Source organism: Anomalospiza imberbis, chromosome 1, assembly GCF_031753505.1.
Source record: "Anomalospiza imberbis isolate Cuckoo-Finch-1a 21T00152 chromosome 1, ASM3175350v1, whole genome shotgun sequence".
Classification (NCBI taxonomy): Eukaryota; Metazoa; Chordata; class Aves; order Passeriformes; family Viduidae; genus Anomalospiza; species Anomalospiza imberbis.
The window spans coordinates 13,462,374-13,482,991 of record NC_089681.1 but is presented as its reverse complement, the minus strand read 5'-3'; the positions used below and the strand labels follow the sequence as shown (position 1 = coordinate 13,482,991).

Genomic DNA, 20,618 nt, shown 5'->3' with positions numbered 1-20,618 from the left:
TGCCACATCCATTCAGTTGTTGAAATCTTCCATGGATGGTGATGGCACCACTTCCCTGGGGAGCCTGTTCCAATGTTTACCCTCTCTCACAGTGATGAAATTTTTCATAATATCCAATCTGAATCTCCCCTGGTTCAACCTGAGGCCATTTCTCCTTGTCTCTCCCTTGGTAACTGGCAGAAGAGACAACCCCCACCTGGCTACAGCTTCCTTTCAGGCAGTTGTAGAGAGTAGTAAGGTCTCCCCTGAGCCTCCTTTTCTCCAGGCTAAACATCCCCAGCTCCCTCAGCTGCTCCTCATCTTGTGCTTCAGACCCTTCCCCAGCTCTGTTGCCCATCTCTAGATATGCTCCAGCCCCTCAATGTCCTTCTTGTAGTGAGGGGCCCAGAACTGGACACAGCACTCGAGGTGTGGCTCACCAGTGCTGAGTACAGGGGAACAATCCCTGCCCTGGTCCTGCCGACCACACTGTTTCTGATCCACGCCAGGATGCCATTGACCTTCGTGGCCATCTGTGCACACACTGGCTCATGTTCAGTCCCTGCTGACCAGCAGCCCCAGGTCCTTTTCCGAGGGCAGCTTTCCAGCCACTGTTCCCCAGCCTGTAGGACTGCATGGGGTTGTTGTAACCCAAGTGCAGGATCCAGAACTTGGCCTTGTAGAACCTCACACCACTGGCCTTGGGCCACTGATCCAGCCTGCCCAGATATCTCTGCAGCGCCCTCCTACCCTCCAGCAGATCAACACTCATGCCCAGCTTGGTGTTGTCTGTGAACTTATTGAGGGTGTTATTAATCTGTTTGTATAAACTTTTAAAAATCTTTTGTGATGACAGCCAGATTGAGTTAGGTATCTCACCTGAGAACAAGAGCAATCTTTGCCTGTAACCCAAATTGAAAACAGCCATTGTCCAGGCTACTGTTGTCAGTGGTTGTGGCTTCTGCTCTTGTCTTGAGTGAAGAAGAAGCATAATTCCCCAGTGCTTAGTATCAAGTTTTGATACAAAGAGGCACCTTCTGTGAACATCTGCACTGCTTTTTACAGAATGATTTTTACTGGCATTACTAAACCAGAAAATCCAAAATCATTGTTTTGGGGCAAAACTACTAAAGCACATCAATGTACTTGCTGGTGAGTATGAAAAAGAGTAAGAACTCTTTCAATATTACAAGCTCCAGTTTGTGCATTATGATAAGTCATGTATCCTGCTGATTTTCCTGAAAGGAACTACATTATTGTATGAACTTGTTGTTTATAAATACTTAGCTAATATACCACCTTCGGGGTCACACAATAAACCCCAGAAATTTGTCTTTCCATTTCAATGGGACAAAGACTTCAGCATAACCCTTCTGCTCCTAGAAACCAGCTCTTTGCTAACAAATGCAACATGTAAATACCTGTACTCATGATTCTAGGTAGTTCCAGAGCATTTCACTCTTATTTTCATCTGTGGTTTGGAGGACTGTTTATGTAGTACTGACCACTATTTAATTATCATCTGTCTAAGGCTCTGAGCAGTGCTGGGAGATCTAAATTCCTTTTCTGAACTCCCAAATCTACTTTCTTCTTCTGTTCCTAAATTAAATTGTTGTGAGAGTTTTCCTCTGTCTTTATGGAAGTCTGTCAACAGCTTGTATGGCTTGCTAGTAAAGCAGCTTCAGCAACCTAGATTAAAATTTTCCATCTATTCTGTCCTATTCATTCAAATAGTTTAAAAAGATTTACTCCTTTTCTGCTGTAAATACTGTGCTCTTATCACAAGCAAACCTCCTGTGTATATCCAGTAATGTCATGGTGCCAAATTAATTCAGGCTTAATGTCTAGCATTCCTCCATCAAATGTTCACTTTATATTTGATTTCCAGAAACTTTTTGTAATTCTTCTGCATTACCACTTTCAAGTTTTGAATCTCCTTTCTTTATTTTTGAGAACCTGTCATTTTCCAGCTTAGAGATTTATCACTGCTATGCACACTCAAATGAATAATGTCAGAAGCCTTTTCTCTGTCTGTCTGTTGAGAAAAAGCTCACAGATGCAGCTTCTTTCAGCACACACTGATATTTGAGTGCTTGTACCCTGGCTTCTCTCCAGCTCCCTCATGTACAAAGCTCTTTTCTGTACAGTGACAGGGGTTAATACATTCTGTGCCTTCTCAGATGTTTTACAGTTTCTCAGAGAGCTTCTATGACTGATTCTCTAATCAAATCCCTTTGGGAAGGGGAGAATCAGTGCTTTGACTACATCCTCTGGCAAATATATGACTATATCTTTTTCTGCAGAATATTTCTCCATGTATCTGAACTGGGTTTAACTACCCATTTCAATATAAACAACAAAACACTGAGGCCAGTTTTATCTGCATTCAGGTTGATTTGATTGGGGATTTTTAGTTGAGAGGTGTGGTGCTTTAGTATAGGCTTGCAGCCAAACTCCCACCTAGCTGCTTGCTCATTCCTCTCCCCCGCAGGATGGGAGAGAAAAAAGGAAAAACAGGAATGAAAGAGTTCATAGGCTTAGATAAAGACAGGGAGACTGCTTACCAGTTACCATGGTAGGAAAACAGAGTCAAGTGAGGGAAGATTTGCTTAATTTATTGCCAGTTAAAAAATTTGCTAATGTGGGTAGTGGGAAACAAAAGAGACAAACATTAAAACAACAGCTCTCCTTTCCATTTTCCCAGGCTCAGCTTGACCTCCTCCCAGACTCCTTTCCTCCTCCCTTGTTATCACTGCAAGTTACACTTGGTCCAAGTCCTTCAGAGAGGAAGCCAGTGGTGCAAAAGGGGTGTTGAGAGATTGTGATCAGGGCGTAGTGGTGTCCCTCTTCCATTCCTTTCTTCTCATACCTCTCTTCTCCATGTACGTCATCTGCAGGCTGCAGAGAGTATCTGCTCTGCCATGGAGCACACTCTCCTCTGACCTTGGGGTTCTCTCTACTGTTTCTCACTCTTTCTAACTTCACTCTTTGCTGGGCATTTTTTTTCCCTTTATTAAATATGTTTTCCCAGAAGTGCCACCACCTGTCCATGGACACTTGGCCTCTTTTCAAAAGGCCACCCCTGCAATCTCCCTCCTGCCAAACCCGGCCACAAACACCCAATACCAAAGGTGCTTCATTAGTGCTTTACTAGAGTAAAGAATTTACACAGTCTTTAACCTGTCATGTTTGGAAATTCCCTTATGCAGTTCTCAAATCAAGATGGTTTAGAACAGCATAAAGCATGTATGGGGCAGATTTTTCTTCTGAATCAGGTGTTGCAGGATAAGCCTTACACAGTCTGTAGATATTCAAACAATGAGAAATAAGCTCCCATAAAAGACTGTGATTTGTGTATCACAATGTTAGTAACTTTCTCATTGTAAAATGCATGTAATAGAGTCATACAGTAAGTATGACTGGTTAGGGAGGTCAGGGATCTTCACTGCACAGCACACAACACAGCAGTTTGTCCAGCCTTCCAGAATCAAAATTGTGTTTCACCCCAGACCAAGTCCACTAGGGGCAGGAGTGGTTTTTTAACTGATTTCTATGAAAATCTAGTGATGTGGTGCTGAGTTTAAATACCTGGGGGAGCTGAGCTTTTTCAATCCCTTAAGTGCCTCTTTCTGATGACAGTCACCTTTACCATATGCCAGGAGCAAAACTGGAGCTGGAACATTAGCTGACCTCTCTGAGCTGGTGGGGAGCCAACTGAAAGCTCTGAGAAAATGGATGTTGCCACCCAGCTCCTTGCCCAAATGGAAAATAGAGGAAGCTCTAGGAGAAATTGATTGACAATAAAAGCTAGATCTGAGTTTCCACGTTGTGGATGACTGGGACAAGCAGGTAGACATTTAGGACAGAGAATTTATAACTAATCTATTGTCAGTGAGAATAAAATGGACAACCTGGCAATGGAAAATTTAGGTGATGGGTGAGTGAAAAACAGCATAAAAATAATAGTGGGCTTTAGAGATAGAAAAGCAGAAGCTCTATATAATGAGCTGTGTAATGCCATACCTTGGCATCAGGTGCAGATGTCAGGTTACATTATCTGTATGTAAGTAATATAACCTGAACTAATGTTAATAACAGTGAATAGTGGCTTCATGTGTCTTGATCAATAGTCCTGCACTGTATATTAATTTAAATTAAAAGTTTTTGAGGAAGAGGTAAAAATTACCTGTAAGGAGAAACAAAGGTTTCCTTTGAAAGAATTTAATATTATTAGTGATCTTTAATGAATTTAAAATTGTTACTGATATTATCAATATGATTGTGATTATTTACACAGATATATATATATATGCAAGTTATAAATACAACTAAGAATAGCTGCTCATTTAGTGACAGCTACCTCTGACTCATGCTGTTTCTACTCTCCTTTTTTTCTTTTTTCTTCACTACTCAGTGATGCTCAGAGAAGAGATTTTGGTTATACTGTAATAAATTTTGAGTTTTTAGTACTTTCAGGGTTTAGTATCATAAAGTGTTCTGGAAAGAGGCCTGAAGCCATCTGTCATGTGATACCTACCTGCTAAGTAGTAATAAGTATGTCTGCAGGTTCTTTTGGGTGAGTGTGATCTGCCTGTGCTCAGTTGCCTGTAAAAACTGTGTAGACATATCCAAAGTTATTATGTTTTGTGGTGGGATAGTTTTTGATAATTTTTTTGAACTTCCCAATGTGTTGTACATTATTAGTGATATTATTATTTACATTACTTCTAAAATCTTTCAATGTAAATGTTTCTGACTGATTTTTTTTTCATAATGTGTTTTTCATTCAGTGCTATGCACCTATCAGACAATGCAAAAGGCATATCCTTCATCAAAATGCTATGGTATAATTGTCTGAGGTTTCTATTTTAATTGCTCTCGGAGTGAGGTGGAATCAGTCTTCCAATAGTGATGGAAATGAGAGGTGTGGTAAGCTTAGAAAATATACTGATTTGCATTCTTCTTTCAACATTTCTATACATTTGATGCAAATGAGATTTGACATTTGTACTTTTATAGCTGTTGAATGGCACTATTTAAGTAGGGTAGGAAAAATCCACAGAGAGGTATATTAAGGTACTTCAGCAGAAGACTCTAATTATCTAATTTATTAACTTGTCTGTTTAGTTAATGTCAGATGCTTCAGTAAGTATTACTAGATAGTGTGAAATGAGTGCTGCGAAGTATTTGACTAAGCCACAGGAATTAATACCTTCTGAACTTCTGCTTCATTGGCAGAGTTTCATAGTTTTACTCACTTCATCCTGGCTAATGTAACTGCAAATATTGGTTTTAGTCATGATTTTTTTTTATTACTTGCTGAACTCCTGGGCTATGGAACTCATTAACTATGTCTTTACACAAAGGATAATTTGATTTACTAGCAAGGTTTCCTTGATCTTTCTGGAGGACACTTTAGGCCTTGATTATGAGCAGCAGAAAAAAGAAATGATAACTATGCTGTGTGGGCATTTCCCCCCAGAGCCATTATGTTCTTCCTAAACAGTCTTTGTCTTTTCTCAGCTCTTGCACATTTTTCTGCTTCTGCAATCTGAGGGTAGAAGCAAAGTTTGTTGGAAAGTACTTAGCTTTTCCAATACTATTTTTTTGTCTTGCTTTGGGGGCGACTGAACCCTTTAGCCCAGTGCTCCAGCCAGTAGCAGGACTGAGCACATAGTCCCAGTAGGTCTGGGGTGATCAAGCACAGGGCTTGGCCAAGCAAGTACTAATCAGCCATTTTTGCAGATGGAACTGGTCCCCTTGATACCTTTGTGGCTCTATTTTCCCATATGTATTCTTCTCCAAACTACCTTTCAATGTTTTTGGATCTTCTCCTGAACATATCCTATTAGATCTTGCACAATCCCTAGATACTGGTTCCTGTATCCCCTGTCTCACCCACCAGTCTGAGCCATACAGACCATGTTATGAAGTAAGAACAAGTTATCCAAACGTGTTGCTGATCTCAGAAGATGCAAGCAGGATGAAACCTGTGTACTTATTGCTTAGTTTCCGGGTCTGTGCTGGAATTACACAAGAGGCAAACACAAAGTTTCTGCACACCTTTTGTTTTTCTTTGTTCCAGTGCAGTGCAATATAATACTGAAGGGTCACTTGAAATAGATGCAACCAATTTCACTCCAAAACTAATAGCAGTGCAACAATCCTGTTCAGTACAGCACACTCCCTGGTGAAGGCACTTCTCTGCTCAGAACTAGCTAGCTCAACATCTTCTACCTTATCCTCCATTCCAAAGTGTGGAGATAACCGTGGCCATTAGTCTTAAGCATCAGTTTCTTCATGCTGAAAAATGGGAACATTGCCTACTTTGGGGATATGTTAGGTTATTTAAACATTGTGGAGTACTTCTATATGATAGGTTTCATTTTTAGACTTTTGTAAATGAAAGTCTGCATCAGAAAATATAGTGAAGTTTAGAACTCTTGATTGCATTTGTCTAAATTCTAGGCTACTGCTTACATTTTCCTAAAAGATGTCTATGCATAATACTGAGGCTAATATCTCACCTTTGCAGTGTCTGTAGGGAGTATGGGGATGCATTACCTTGTCATGGATGAAACAGGATGCACAACTACTGTCATTATCTGCCTCACCCCTGAGGACATGTGCTCTGTATAGGCTGTTACTTCAGGATTTTTTTTTTTTTGGTTTACTTTTCAGTTCTGTGCTTGCCGTCTTGACAAATATGTTTGTAGTCTTTAGCAAAAGCTGCCTTTCAGCACTGAGTGGCATGCAGTGACCTTTGCAGTGACATGCAGTCCTTTGACCTGATTGTCAATAGCTCTTGTGTGTGGTGTATACCTGCTTGTTCTAGCATTTACAAATCAACTAAAAGTAATACGAACATAGAAATGAATCTATTTTCTATGCTTCTTGAAGGGGAGTGGCCCCAGATTTCTATGCCTCTCTTGAGAAGTCTGGGTAATGCTTGGACCATGCTTCAGCATTATTAGAACATTTTGGACCATCACAAAACTTTGGCAAGCATTTATTATGTTCCCACCATGTTCCCACCATTTATTATGTTCCCCTCACCATGCTCTTCTGGTCACTCTGAGGTTGCATAGCCCAGACATTATTTTGTAGACCTGATTGTGGTTTCAGACTCAGTCACCTTGGCTTTGGACTCAGTTGGCTTTGTTCTGCCCAACCTTAACCCAAACAGAGAATCTATGATGTCTCCTATCTCAGCTTTCTCTAGTGAAAGCAGCACCTGACCATCTGAACCTTGCCAATAGGGCTTTCATTAAAATGCCTACAGGCAGTAGTCTCAGTGGTTTCAGTGGTGGTTAGATCACCATCCTGATGTGTGGTGAAAGATGTCTGCACTGGACCCCGTGCAGAATCTGCCCAGCAATCGTGTTCCCATCCATGTTAGGTCAACAGAGCATGCGTTTTTTTTACAGTGATTGTTTTTTAATTTGTGCCAAATGTCATGGCTTTCCATTCTTCTCTGGAATTTCTCATTTTCTCTCTCAACTTTAGGTGATGAAAATATTTGTTATAATAAGGAGATGAAGTAGACTTGTCAGAATGTACCATTGCTCTCTTTAATATGGGAACTTAGGATGCTGCTCCCTGGCCATCTTGGTTTCTGTACTTTTCAGAAGAAAATTGATGAATTAGAATTTGATGAGAGGCATCCATTAGGTTTCCAAGCTATACTATAAACCTGTGAGCTGCCATGCAGAGCTTTGTATGTTAGAAATTCATTGTTAAATACTGGAGGACTTACAGGAGGACTCTGACACAAGGAAGCTCTTGTGTAAACTCCTCTTTACTGCCCAGAAAGTTTAGCTCATTGTGCTGTGGATGATCAATGCTTGTTCCAAGAATTCATCCTAAGGATTTCTCTGGAGGAAACAGCTTTTGCATCCTTTGAGTACTACTTACAACTTAGATTTAATTCTGCAATGGCAGTACTTCTATGGACCTGCCTAAGGTAATTTGGAAGACTCCTTCCTGGCTCTCATGACTGAAAAATGTGATGGGAAGTATCAGCACTGACATGGACAGAATTCTTAAGTGCTTTTCCTTTGCCATAATTTAGTAGTTGCTTTGGAGAAAATGAAGCAAGCTACATTTAGAGATTGCAGCATTTGCATCTGCCATCTGGCCAAATTAAATAGCACACACGTGTTCACATAATCTGAATAAGAGAAAAATGTACTTTTGAGAGACAGCAAGCTTGAAACTGAACACCTGGAAATTACTGTGAAGTCTGGAACTGGGAAAGAGTTCATGTTGAGTTGTACACTTTGATCCTGACAGAAGAAATCCCAGGGAAGAGAGAGAAAGAGAGATTGGGAGCAAGAGGTTGATTTTAACCTAAAGAAGTCTCCCTTATGTGTTTGTAACTGCCTTGTCTGTTCTGGATAGGTGTAAAATTTTATTTAATTGCATTAGCCTAGGTTGAGAGTGAGTATTAATTTGGAGGTTGCTGGATGTCTTCTTCAATTTGTATATTCCAGATGACAAACCCTTGCTTTATTCTGAAAATCAAAAGCTTGGCATTAGGAATGATGACCAGTCTTCATTCTTACCCAGGGATTCCACTTGCTTAACTCCTGGCTCTGCTTTTCTGTAGGAGGGAATGCATTTCTTCCTGTCAGTATATTAATATCTGGTTAAGGTTGGATATTACCTCTCATAAATTTTCCTGCTTAAGTAGAAGCTGGGCACTGGAGAGATTGCCTTTCTGTCATCCAGAATGTCACTCCCTAGGAACTCTCCTTGCATGCATCCACTTTATTGAAGTGTAGACACTGTGTTGGCATCAATATCTAGAGAATCTGCAGTTTGGGAAAAGAAAAACTTTCTAGCTCTCTTTCTACTCTCTGAGTAGAAAAAAAAGACTTGGCCTATCTTGGACCTAATTGGAAGTTTCATTTTTTGCATAAAGTGATCCACCTCCTGATATTAGAACCACTCAGATTGACAACCTGAGTTAAAAGATGCTTATCCTCATATCCATAACCTTTGATTTATGTTTCTCCTCATATCTCTGCACAGTATATATGTATAATGCTTCATAAATCTGAACTATTACCAACTGAAAACTTGTCTGGCCTCTTTTTTCCCTTTGGTAGCTTTCCCCTAAGGCACTGACCTTTTTTGTGCAATTTATTCTTAGTTGAAGTGGGAGGCTGCTATTCGCATTCTTGAATGATGGATTAATAGAGGCTCAGCTGAATGAATGGTCTTTCATTATCCTCAGACTGATTTTCATCTCTTCAAGTCATTAGCTCTTGAGTATCCATCCAATCAACAGTGCACTGGCATGGCTGGATTCTGCTGGCAGCAAGAGATGTTCCCATAAGTCAGATTCAGGGTCCATGTTGGCATGTTTCATAATTGAAACACTTTCATTACTACCCTGCTGAGACATTCCTTAACAGTTCTTCATCCTCTGGCAGCATGAATTCACACAGTCTGAAGTCTTTAGGCTTGCTCAGGACTACGTATATTCTAGGTAAACATTTTGGTATGTCATGAGTGATGCTTGTCTTTGATATAACATGGAAGCCACGTAGTAACAAGTTGAAACTCTGGGCCAGTTTTTTAAACTTGTGTGGCAACCTTGAAAGAAGAACCAAAAAAAAACTTTGTGGAGGTGGTAGCAGACAGATATATTATTAAAGACTGAAGTGCAAGACCAAGAACCTCTTGTAGGAATGTGTAATCATAAAGGATTGATGCATTCATCAGCAAAGTCATCATGGATTTGCATACCCTGATGAAGAATCTTCTTTGCTTTATGCTATAGTCAGCAAAATGGGAGAGAAAGGTTAAAGTTTTGGTGTCTGTTTTCAGGGACTTTGAGATGGCCTTGTCTTGAATACAGCTATAAGATACCCAATTTTTGGGTTTTAGTTTTCTGCCGAACAAGTTCTCTTTCAAGGCTGCTCTTTACTCTTCCCCATTTGAGGAGTCTTGTTTCATAGTCTGTCTCATTCATCTGTTGTTAAACAGCAAGCATGAGCTTGTACTGAGGAGAGATGATTTCAGGGTAATTTCCACCCTCACTGCGTGGTCTGAGGTCTTCATATCCATTCTGGGTCTGATGGTGCAGGACTCTGGTTCTGGTCTCATGGTCAGCACCCTTTTCCTCGTGCCCTGTGTGCTGAGTAAGCCTTGGTGTTAGAGCTGAAATATGTCCCTTGGTTAAAAGGTGCCAGGTTGTAGCTAAAATGGAATTTACATGGCTGTGGGGACCACATTTTCTACCTCAGAGGTGTTCTCACCTGTCTGGTTGGCTGTACTGGTAATACTGCTCTGCATGTTGTGAGGGAGTTCTGTTTGCTTCTCTGACTGCTGAGTTTGGTATGTGTGTCTTTGGCTCATTATTCTCCAGAGCTGTGTATTCTTGTACTCTGCCTTTCTGGAATACTCAAAGGAGCTTCTGTGGAATACCAAAACCAGCTTGGTGCCCGAGTATATTTAGTTTCCATTTATGCAGGAAAGTTAGCAGAATTAGGGCTGCATAGTGGTGCAGACAGCTATTTCAGAAATAAAACTCATGTCAGCAGGGTCTTTGCTTGGATTGGATTTGTTTATGTGGTTAGAAATGTGAGCTAAAATTTCTGGTCTTTTGCATTGATGTTTCAAGTATGATAAAGGAAAGGAAAACTGTAAATTTTGAGCACAGGGATGGTGGCTCCTTTGGCCTGGAAAATACCTCTCATATCTCCTCTCTCCGTACCTTAAGACCTTTCAAACTCAACATCCAAATTTTGCTCAGTGCATAGGCAGGGTGGTGGTGTCAAACAGTGCCAGATCAGCAAGGGGAAGCAGAGTCCTGCCCCAGGCAGGAATAACCCCAGGCACCAGCACATGGCTGGCATGGCGCTTGGCAGAAGAAGCCCTGGGAGTCGGGTGACCCTGAGCCAGCACAGACACATGTCACTAGGGAGGCAAGCACAGACACATGTCACAAAGGAGCCTCCAGCGCTACACTGGGAAGGAAGCTGCTGTTAGCAGATTGATGGAGGTGATTTTTCCCCTCAGCCCAGCCTCGGTGAAGCCACATGTGGAATTCTGTGTCTGTTGCTGGGCTGACTCCCCAGTAGAAAAAAGACATGGACTTACTGAAAAGAGTCCATTGAAAGGCCATGGAGATGATTGAAGGTTTGGGGCATCTTTCATAAATGGAGAGGCTGAGACAGTTGGAGTGTTCAACTTGGAGGACAGCAAGCTTGAGAGATATCTTTCCACTGTGTAAAAATACACTCTGGAATGAGTAAAGAAGGCAGGGATTCTTCTTAGTGGTGTCCAGACAAAGGACAAGAGGCAGTGGACACAAACTAAAGTAACTGTAAATTATATTTGACCAAAGAAAACAATTATTTTGCTATGAGGACAGTAAAACACTGGAGGGGGTTACTCAGGTTATGGAGTCTTGGAGACTCTTTAACCTGACTGGATGTGGCCCAGAGCAATCTGCTGTTGCTGCCCCTGCTTTGATTAGGGCAGTTTGACTAAACTCAAGAGGTCCCTTCCTACCTCCAGTACCCTGTGATTCTGGGAGTTGAGATTTCTCAGAGTTAAGTATTTACTCAGACATCTCTGCTAGCTAGAGAATGGAAGAATTGCTACATTCAAGAGGACACAAATTTCATCCTGAGTTTTTCTAGATTGACACGTGATATCCTAAATTAGCGATGCTTCGAAAGATCACTGCATATTTGTATTTATACAAGCATATACACTGGTTACATCATGAAAATATTATTTCAAGAACTGCCTGAAGTTAATATAGGGCCTTGAATTTGGAAGCCTTTTGCATGACAATTGTGTTGGATCGCCCTTTTTGTCTCTAGACACAGTGTCCATAATATCATATATACTTAGATCTGTAATGCTGAGCTGTAATTTAACTGTGCTGTAGCAGTTTGTTTCAACTAGTTTTTCATTATTTCTGTGTTAACTACTTTCAGAAGTACACAGACTGTTCTCTCAGCAGGCTCTTTTCTGTTACTTTACCTGTTGTGTTAAAGCTCAGGCACAGACCAGTTCTCTATCATGGCTTACAGGGATTTAGACATACACCTTAATTAATGCTGAGGATTTCTGAGTACCACTGTTGTCTGAAGTGCCCTGATTAACTGTCTTCTAGACAGCCAAAGAAAACTGTCAGGGATTTCAAACCTTTCTAAAGAAATAGGAGAAATAAGCCTTTTAAATCCTGGCATATTTGTTACATAGGAATGGTAGACAAGTATGACCATATTAATAAAATACATGGTTTTCTGTCTTGCAAAGTAATTTAGATCTTGAGACAGCTGTTTCACTTAAAACATTCATGCACTCAGTTGCAGAACTGAGAGGAAAGAGAAGTAGAGAGTTATCACTATAATCTGCAGAAGAGTTTCTTAGGTTTCATGTACTTTACAGGAGGATTACAGATCTTCAGTGTAAACTGTGGCTAAATGGACACAGTGTATTGCCAGACTGGGCTTCAGGTTCAGGAAAGACTTCAGCAGCATGCTTTGTTCTGTGTTGACATGCTGTCTGTTGGAAGAGAAATTATAACAAATGTTTTTTAACTCTCAATTTAAATTCAGGGGGATTTAAAGCCATATTTTTCTGTCTAGGTATACAGACCAGGAGTGTTTAGTATTGCTGTTTGGTAAGCTGCTGCAGACATTGTGTTCTTCAGTGCTATCAATCAACAATGGCCTGTAAGGAGACATCAGCACTTTCACAGTTACTTTTTTTTGTCTCTCAAAATAAAAAGTTCAGATTTAGAAAGAAAGTTCTAGAAGTTTTTATGAACTGGTGACTACTTACTGCAGAAGTACAACTGTCATTGAATGTGTATGGAAAAGTGCATAGAAAATGGCTCTATGCTTCCTTTTCTCACACTTCAGAATTATTACCAGTAAATATAGGCAATTAATGTGTTATCAACTAGTGCTTGGATTAGTTTTGTGGCCTTAAATTCAGAAGGTATGCTAAAAATAGTATTTAGTAACTGCTGTGTTTTGGAAGCAGAAATTTTTTAAACTACAGTATTCACAGTCAAATGTAATGTGATTAGACACAAACACATTCAGTAAATCTTAATATTCCAACTCCACCAAATAACAAATTTGTGGACTTGCCAGTTGGGCTATATTAGATTCCTGGAGAGGAATAAGGCACATGGAAAAGGGCTGGCTGAAGGGCTGGCTGCTTTTTCTTTTTTTCCTAGGGACCAGGGACAAACTTCTAACCTTCTTGGGCTGCTCATTAAACCTAATGTTCCAACATCTGAGTTGTTCAAATTCAAGCTGTGGTTGGATCTAGTTTAAAGAACAGCAGTTATGTTATATGCATTTGTCTGGTCCATAGGCCTGACATATGGGATGTGTTAAACTGAGGTCCAAACGCAAGGATGATATCACCAGCACAGAACAATAATATCAATGTCAGAAGCGTAGGCTAGTGAGTTGCTGAATTTTGGAGCTGGACACTGCCTCAAGTCCCTTAATTTTTTTAACCCTTTTTAATAAAAGATGTGACATTTTGCTAATGTAGATTCACACTGACCTTGTCCTCAGCAGTGCTTCTGCTCAGCGTGGTGCTGTCAGTCGCTGTGGAGGACTGGCTCTTCCCTGTCATTCATGCTTTATTCACAAGGTATTTTTCACTGACTGCTGGCATCAAGCTTCTTGCTTTTGTGCTTTGTTACCCCATGAACGAGTCTTCTATTTGTACTGTATTATTATTATTCACCTCTACTTGAACTTTCTTCCTCTCCTTCCACGTATATTATTTGACTTTCCACTGTGACAGGGAGTAAGAAAGGAAACGACATATTGCAGACTCAGAAAGAATTATGGTCTTAACTTCTAGCAGAAGAAGTGTGTGTTTTGGCTCTTGAAAATGAGAACAGAGTTTCATACCAAGGGGAGGCAAAATATCAAATGTGTTTCTGTAAAACATATCATAACTGCATGCAAATTGAGCTGGTTTGTCTGAAGCATTGAGTCCTCCCATGTGACAGTGCCTGTATTTGCAGCTTCTCCCCTTGCCTTTCAAGGATTTTTCAAGAAATAGTAGTATTAACTCCAGGAGTCAAAATACCCTTCTCTAGATTAAAAATTATGGTTTTGTATTTCTATGTGAGTAAGGCTTGCAGGTTTTTTTGGCTGAACTTCTGTTTTTACCATTGCTCACTTGCTCACAACATGTGTGTGGAAGAATAGCTGCAGGTAGGGAATGCAGCCCTGGAGAGGTGGTCAGTGTTTCCAGGAGCTTGTCAAGCCTGCTGTGCGCTGTGCAGCCCCCACACTGTCAGAGCTTCTCTCTGGTCTCTCTCTCTACACTCCATTCCCTTCAGTGGGATGACTCAAGGGTCCTGTTTTGGAGGCTCCAGTAACACTCCCTCTATCCCAGAAAATTCTATCTGGATCTTTCTTTCCACATTGCTATCACTGGCTTCACTCTCAGACAGTTTTGGCATGGATTTCAGAGTGGCGTAACACTTGCATATTGGAAGTGCCAGCAAATCACCTTCAGTATCAGGGGACTTGAGGAATCAAAATCAGAAAACTTCATATGGCAGATGCAAAGCTCTTTCAATGCTAGCTCTGTGAAAAATTTCCCTGAAACCAAGGGACCAAAATTCTTCATGGTGATTTGATTTTTGGTGGTACTGAAGCAGATTTTGTGCAAATACCTCACCCTAAAACAATGTTGGTAGCCCTTCACTGTATTTGGTGCCTTTGAAGGTGAAATTTTGACCCTGTGCCTTCTTCTGTGAAAAGCAGAAATGAGCAGAGTCCCTTCCTCCTCAGCTTTCTGTCAGAGTGGCAAGTTCCTTCTGCCAAGTAATGCTAGGAAGATTGTAAATTTGTTACAGAAAGTGCATTAATATTTTACTTTCTCCCCCATAAAAATTCTCCTCCGATTTGTAAGTGAAGCAACTGAAGACAGTTGCTGGTGCAAAATATACAGGTTGTTATTCTGTCTTTACAATTTGTGCAATTCTGTTATTTTTACTTACCTAAAGATCACAGGCTCTGTTACTGTTTGTTGTGGAATGCAGCACTTGAATCAGAATTATGGCTTCTATATGATGCTAGGAAATGTGCTATGAAATTTGGTAACTGGTCTCTTCCCTACTGTCCTACTTTTGAAGTTGGTGAGTATTGTATAATTCAGAGGGAAGCGGGATCTTCTCTCTCACTACTCTTTTCTTGATGACCAAATAAAAGGGAAATAAGCATACTATTGAACCTGATCACACTATTGAACCTTGTACTAGACTAAAACACTGAGTGTTGAGAGCTTTATTCTATAGAATGATATGCTGTCATCCTCCTTTAAGAAAAGTTGTTGGGAAAATTGCCTATTAAAGTTGTGTATGTACTTGAAATATGCAAAATTACCCTCAAACCCTATGGAAAGATTATTGAAAAAGACATTTGCAAGAACTGGCAACAGAAAATGGCTAAGCACAGTGGGGTGTAGAAATTATTTGCTACACACTGTGTCTTTTAAGCTAACTTTATTAAGTAGGATGTCATGGTGTTTGTGTTCCTATCAGGTTTTAAAGATTCTATCACCGCATTATTCTGTTTAATATCTCACTGTTGTTTATTCCCTTTTAGGGAACTTTCTACAATTCTATTAAGTACAACAAGGAGAAAACATAAGCAAAATAGTGGGTGTACAGAAGTAACAAAACCTAAATGTTTTATGCAGAAAAGATGCAACAAGTATCTCCTACCTACGAAGAATGAAACAAATTTTCACACTGTGACCTTGCAGTACAATCTTGGATCTAACCACACAAGTTTCTTTAACAAAAATAATTGGATTATACTATTTGCATTGATCTGATGATGTGGAAATAAAATATTGAAAGGAATGTCGTTATTGTTTTCTTTATTCTTTGGATTTTGCTTCACTGAACGGATTTACTAAAACTGATAAAATCTTTCACTACAAAGCCATCACTACAGGATTATATTTGCTTTATAGGCAAAACTTGTTGATATTAAATGATATGAAATATTACCAAGGGTAATAACTGGGTTTCATACTCAGCACAAGATTTTAGATCTAGAGAAAGAAAATACAACCACACAAATCCTGTTATCCTCATTGGGCTGTATGATTAAACTGCTGGGATAGCACTGAAAGGTACATCTGTGCTATTGTGCAGCTGCTTGGATGTGAATCAGGGGCCCTGTGCTTTCATTCTTACTGGTGTTGAGTAGCATTTTACTTTGCCAGTAGCTCTTTTGAAGCTTGCAATGCTAGTCATGGCCAGTGTGAGAATGGCACAATTGAACTGCGTGTTAATGGAGGACAGATACTGCAAGCAATGCAGACTGATGAACAGGAAGTTTATTTGGCAAAGATATTTTAAACATTAATTTTGCCATGACTAGTAGATTCCTATTAAATCACAAAATAATAGATTCCAAAAAATAGATCCCAGTCCCACTGAAATCAAGGGAAATTTTTCTGTTGACTTCAGTGACATAAAGATTTGGACCTCTTTTGGATTTATGTTCCAATTTAAGATCATTTTTCTGATGCTTACTAAATGTCCCCCAGTGTCAATACATTAAAATGTGTTGCCAATTCAAATAGTGTTGTCTTGTACTGTAAAAGCTAAAATAAAATATTTGCTTTGGCATCGTTGTAAGTGGAATTTTTGTCATGTGTTTAGAACTTATTTTGCACTGCTAGCTGCACGTAGGAAATGTTCCCTGTTCTTCTAAAAATATTTGTAGTACACGTTTAAGACATTAACTGTAACTTTATGGATTGGGTTTAATGCTCAGTGGATTTACACTACAGTATGAATCTAACCCTTAATTATGACCAATGGAACTCCTTCTGCACATCAGATTGGTTTTGTATTTAATGAAAAGATTGTCATTAATAATATGTTGTGAAAGTTTAAAGTTGCTAACCATGCGTTTTATTTTTTCTGTGTATCAGGAGAATTTCTTGGGAGCTAATGCGAACACCTTTTAGATAATTTCTCACTGACTTACTTCTTTTATTTGCTGAACTTGTCTGCTCAAATCAGTTTATTTCTGACAGTGTACTTGGTGATTCCTGTTAGCACTATGTTGAACTGTTAGTATTCTTTGTGAACTAATTTATACAGTGGATCCTGACAAAAATGATGATAAAAGCTGGGCTGCAGCTTAATTCATTAATCTGTGTTCGTTTTTTACCGTATTGAGGATCATGATTTTCATCAAATGGTTTGTGATTCTTCATATCTGTTCCATTAAAGCTGCTTTGCTTTGTCTTTCCTACTTCCCTCCTTATTCTATAACCAATCTGGTGGGAAGTTTGTATTTTTGTACTTCAAACAGAAGCTCTCATTTCTTATACCTGTGTAACATCATTCCTTTGTTTGCCTCCCTACAATATGAGTCTACTGTTACAGCCACTTTAATTTTACAGTCACACATCCACTTCTGTGGAATATGGCAATTCTGTCTGAGGTTCTGGAAATCTTTTCCATTCCCTTACTTCTCTTCCTGGCATTTTCTGAAACTGAATGTGGCACTTCTGTTTAGGCTTCTCAGTTGGCTCATAGTGCAATTTGTGTCTAATCTCTACTTCCTTTCCTTTGATTTTCCCACTGGTTAGTTAAGCCTTAGACACCATTAATATGTACTTCTGCTGATTCTCATCAGATCTTTTCTGTTGTTTAGTTTTGTTTTTTTAAATGCTCTCGTATTTTTCTGTTTTCTGTATATCTGTAAGACTAAAGTTTCATTCTCATGCCTGTTCTCATAAAGACTATGAATTAGAATCTGAGGTCTTTGCATTTTACCTCTGCTGTATTGAGTGCCTCCTGCTTAGGTTTGATACAGCATATTCAATTGGCCTTCAGTTTTGCTCAACTCCCAGGAGCAGGAATGAGATTCACTTCTGGATTGACAAGTCTACAGTAGTGCCTAGTGGTTTTCTACAGGGCTTTTGGGATGTGTAAAGACACCTGGTTTGCTCTATTGACTGTGAAAAGGGCCTTGATAATTGTTTCATATGTCTGCATCTCTAGGTAGCTCTCTTCATTGTCTGGGCCTAAGGCTACATGTCATGCACTGTGTATGGGGACTGAAACTGTATATGTGCTTTGGGAATGAAAATGAACTCTTGGTTTGGTTGTGCTATATGGCAGTTAATTTTTTTTTTCTCAAGTATTTTTAGAAGGAGGGTTTCTTTTCATAAGCCTCCCAAAACTAATTTTGAACACTGTAATGAAAGAACTGAAATAGATAATGGCCAGACTATTCTATAACTGAAATTAAAACAGACATGTTTAGTCATTTTGATTTTTTCTATGGAAGAAAGCTTTAATTACCAATCTTGGTGGGAGGAGGAAGGCATATATTTATTGGATTACAATTTTATTGTTGAATTAATAATATTGATTTAATATTGATTTCATTTTAATGATTTACAGGAAGCCTGTTTACCTGTAAAACTCCAGCAATTGCAGATATTGTGATACTAGTAGATGGTTCTTGGAGTATTGGCAGATTCAATTTCAGGCTCGTTCGACTGTTCCTGGAAAACCTGGTTTCTGCTTTCAATGTGGGATCTGAGAAAACAAGAGTAGGTAAGGTGCTGCATTTTTTTCTTAATATTTTTCTAGCAATGTAAAGATGTTACCATTTCAGGATAGTTAACAGCTTAATGCTACTCTTTTTGTGCAAGATTCATCCTCATCTAGCACTAGCACTTCTATCATCAGAGTAATGCTGCTGAAATGTTTGTAGTATTAATTCTTCACAGTTTAATGTGACCCTCAACTTAGTTAACTCTCATGCAATGTCAGTGGAAAAATAAAAACAGTGGAAACAGTCTTTACTGACTTCAGTCAGCGTTAGCCTCAAACACGTACAGTTTAATTTTTACAGGCAGAATGTGCCAGTGGATGACTTTTTTTGTGCTTTAAATTAGCTGAAATGTTATATTTCTGATCTGCTACTGTTCAAAAGTACATTAAGTAAAATTGTTCTTTAAAAGAATTTTTGCAAATTTAAAAACTCTGAAAAAGTTTTGTATTTCTTTGCTTTTCATTTAATTAGCGCTTGAGTAAAAGGTTTTGAAAGTTAATTGAGGAGTTGTCACCCAATGCAGTTTTTCAAGTATGGTAGCAAACCTACTTGCAGTAAGCTAATTGGTAAGGTACTGGAAACCAAGTACATAGAATCTATATACTTGAAAAAAACCCACTTTATTTTCTGATGGAATACGTTCTTTTCTGGTTCTTTAGGTCTTGCACAGTACAGTGGTGATCCCCGGATTGAGTGGCACTTGAATGCCTATGGCACAAAGGACGCTGTTTTGGATGCAGTCCGTAATCTACCGTATAAGGGAGGGAATACGTTAACAGGTACTGTGTATGCTTTGGCTTTTGCCTTTTATTAAAAAACATATTCCGCTGCACAGCCCAAGAAGTGTCAGTGATTATTATGGAGGGTGAAAAGGACAGGGGTTTTGCAGCTTGCCAATGGCTTTATCCAGTGTCAGTTAAGTCTTTTCTGAAGTGCTTGTACATTGACTTCAGTGGGAATCAGGACAGGGTCTCATAAAACAAAGTTACCTAGCTCTCTGTGCTGGAATTAAAATCTTTTACCTGCTGGGAAGAAAATGCAAAATCCATTTATAATGTTCATGCACAGAGCTTTATTCTGGAGAAGAAAGAATGTTGTTTCAATATTTGACAGCTGGTAATACTAACTTTACAAATGACCACCCAGGGCTTTTAGATTTCCATGGACCTTTTAGTAGTTGAAGCACTGAAGCCCCAGAGACACTTAGTGATGGATAAAGGGAGGATGCCTGACAATCTGGGAAAAATACAGTCTCTGAATACAATTCCAGTGTCATCAAAGCAGCAATTTATAATGTTGGAATGATACACCCAAAGACCCAGACATGGCTTTAAGTAAATTACTGCTTTTTTTTTTTTTTTTTTTTTTTTTTTTTTTTTTTTGTCTGGCGGGTAAGGAACAGGAGAAACAATAAGCAACAGTCTTTATTTTAGTAGAAGGAGTGATTGCAGTGGGACAAAGGACAGAAAATTCAAGTATGATTTTAGAAGTGAGATTACTGGGTGGTAGGAAGTAGTAAATTATCATTATTATTTTATATGGATATTAGATGAAAATGAGTTAGAAAATCAGCTGTGCGAGATTTAAAAGTTTTCAGATAAGATCTCATTGTGATGTGTAAGTTTGTCCTGGAGCTGTTCTTCTTCTTTCCTTTTAAATAATTAACATTTATTAAAATCAGATTTTCCCTAAGAGTAAATAAAGCTCTTTTTTTGGCTTGTAAATTGGAAAAAATAAAAAAGTAAACAAAAGTAAGATTATCTGTAGCATGAAGATTTACTATGCTATCCAGAGCATGTGCTTTCATATAAGCAATATAGGTAGAAGGAGAGGAAACTTCCTGTTCTAACATGGTAGAGTACGAAAAAAAAGATGATGTATTTGCAGAAATATCAATTTAGGTTTTCATCGCCAGTTTAAAATACATTGATTGATCAAAAAGCTGCTAAAAATAAATTTCAACTTCTCTGTAGTTTAGGCTGCTGGAATTTAATTTTTCAGTAAATCAATTCTTCTTTTATGCTTATTCTTCAT

The 20,618-nt window shown here is 39.0% G+C and overlaps 1 protein-coding gene and 1 long non-coding RNA gene across 6 annotated transcripts in view; both read left to right on the top strand.

The window, feature by feature from the left end:
• COL14A1 (collagen type XIV alpha 1 chain) overlaps positions 1 to 20,618 on the top strand; it is a 113,628-nt gene that overhangs the window by 15,664 nt on the left and 77,346 nt on the right. For all 5 annotated transcript variants that reach the window (XM_068182136.1, XM_068182131.1, XM_068182159.1 and 2 more), the window contains 2 exons: positions 18,428 to 18,583; positions 19,244 to 19,363. In XM_068182136.1, coding sequence (XP_068038237.1) covers positions 18,428 to 18,583; positions 19,244 to 19,363 — 276 coding nt within the window. The remainder of the gene's footprint in view (positions 1 to 18,427; positions 18,584 to 19,243; positions 19,364 to 20,618) is intronic.
• On the top strand, positions 10,869 to 13,517 carry LOC137469477 (uncharacterized). The gene is made up of 3 exons (XR_010996553.1): positions 10,869 to 11,127; positions 12,594 to 12,628; positions 13,193 to 13,517. It is a non-coding gene; the product is annotated as an uncharacterized lncRNA (long non-coding RNA).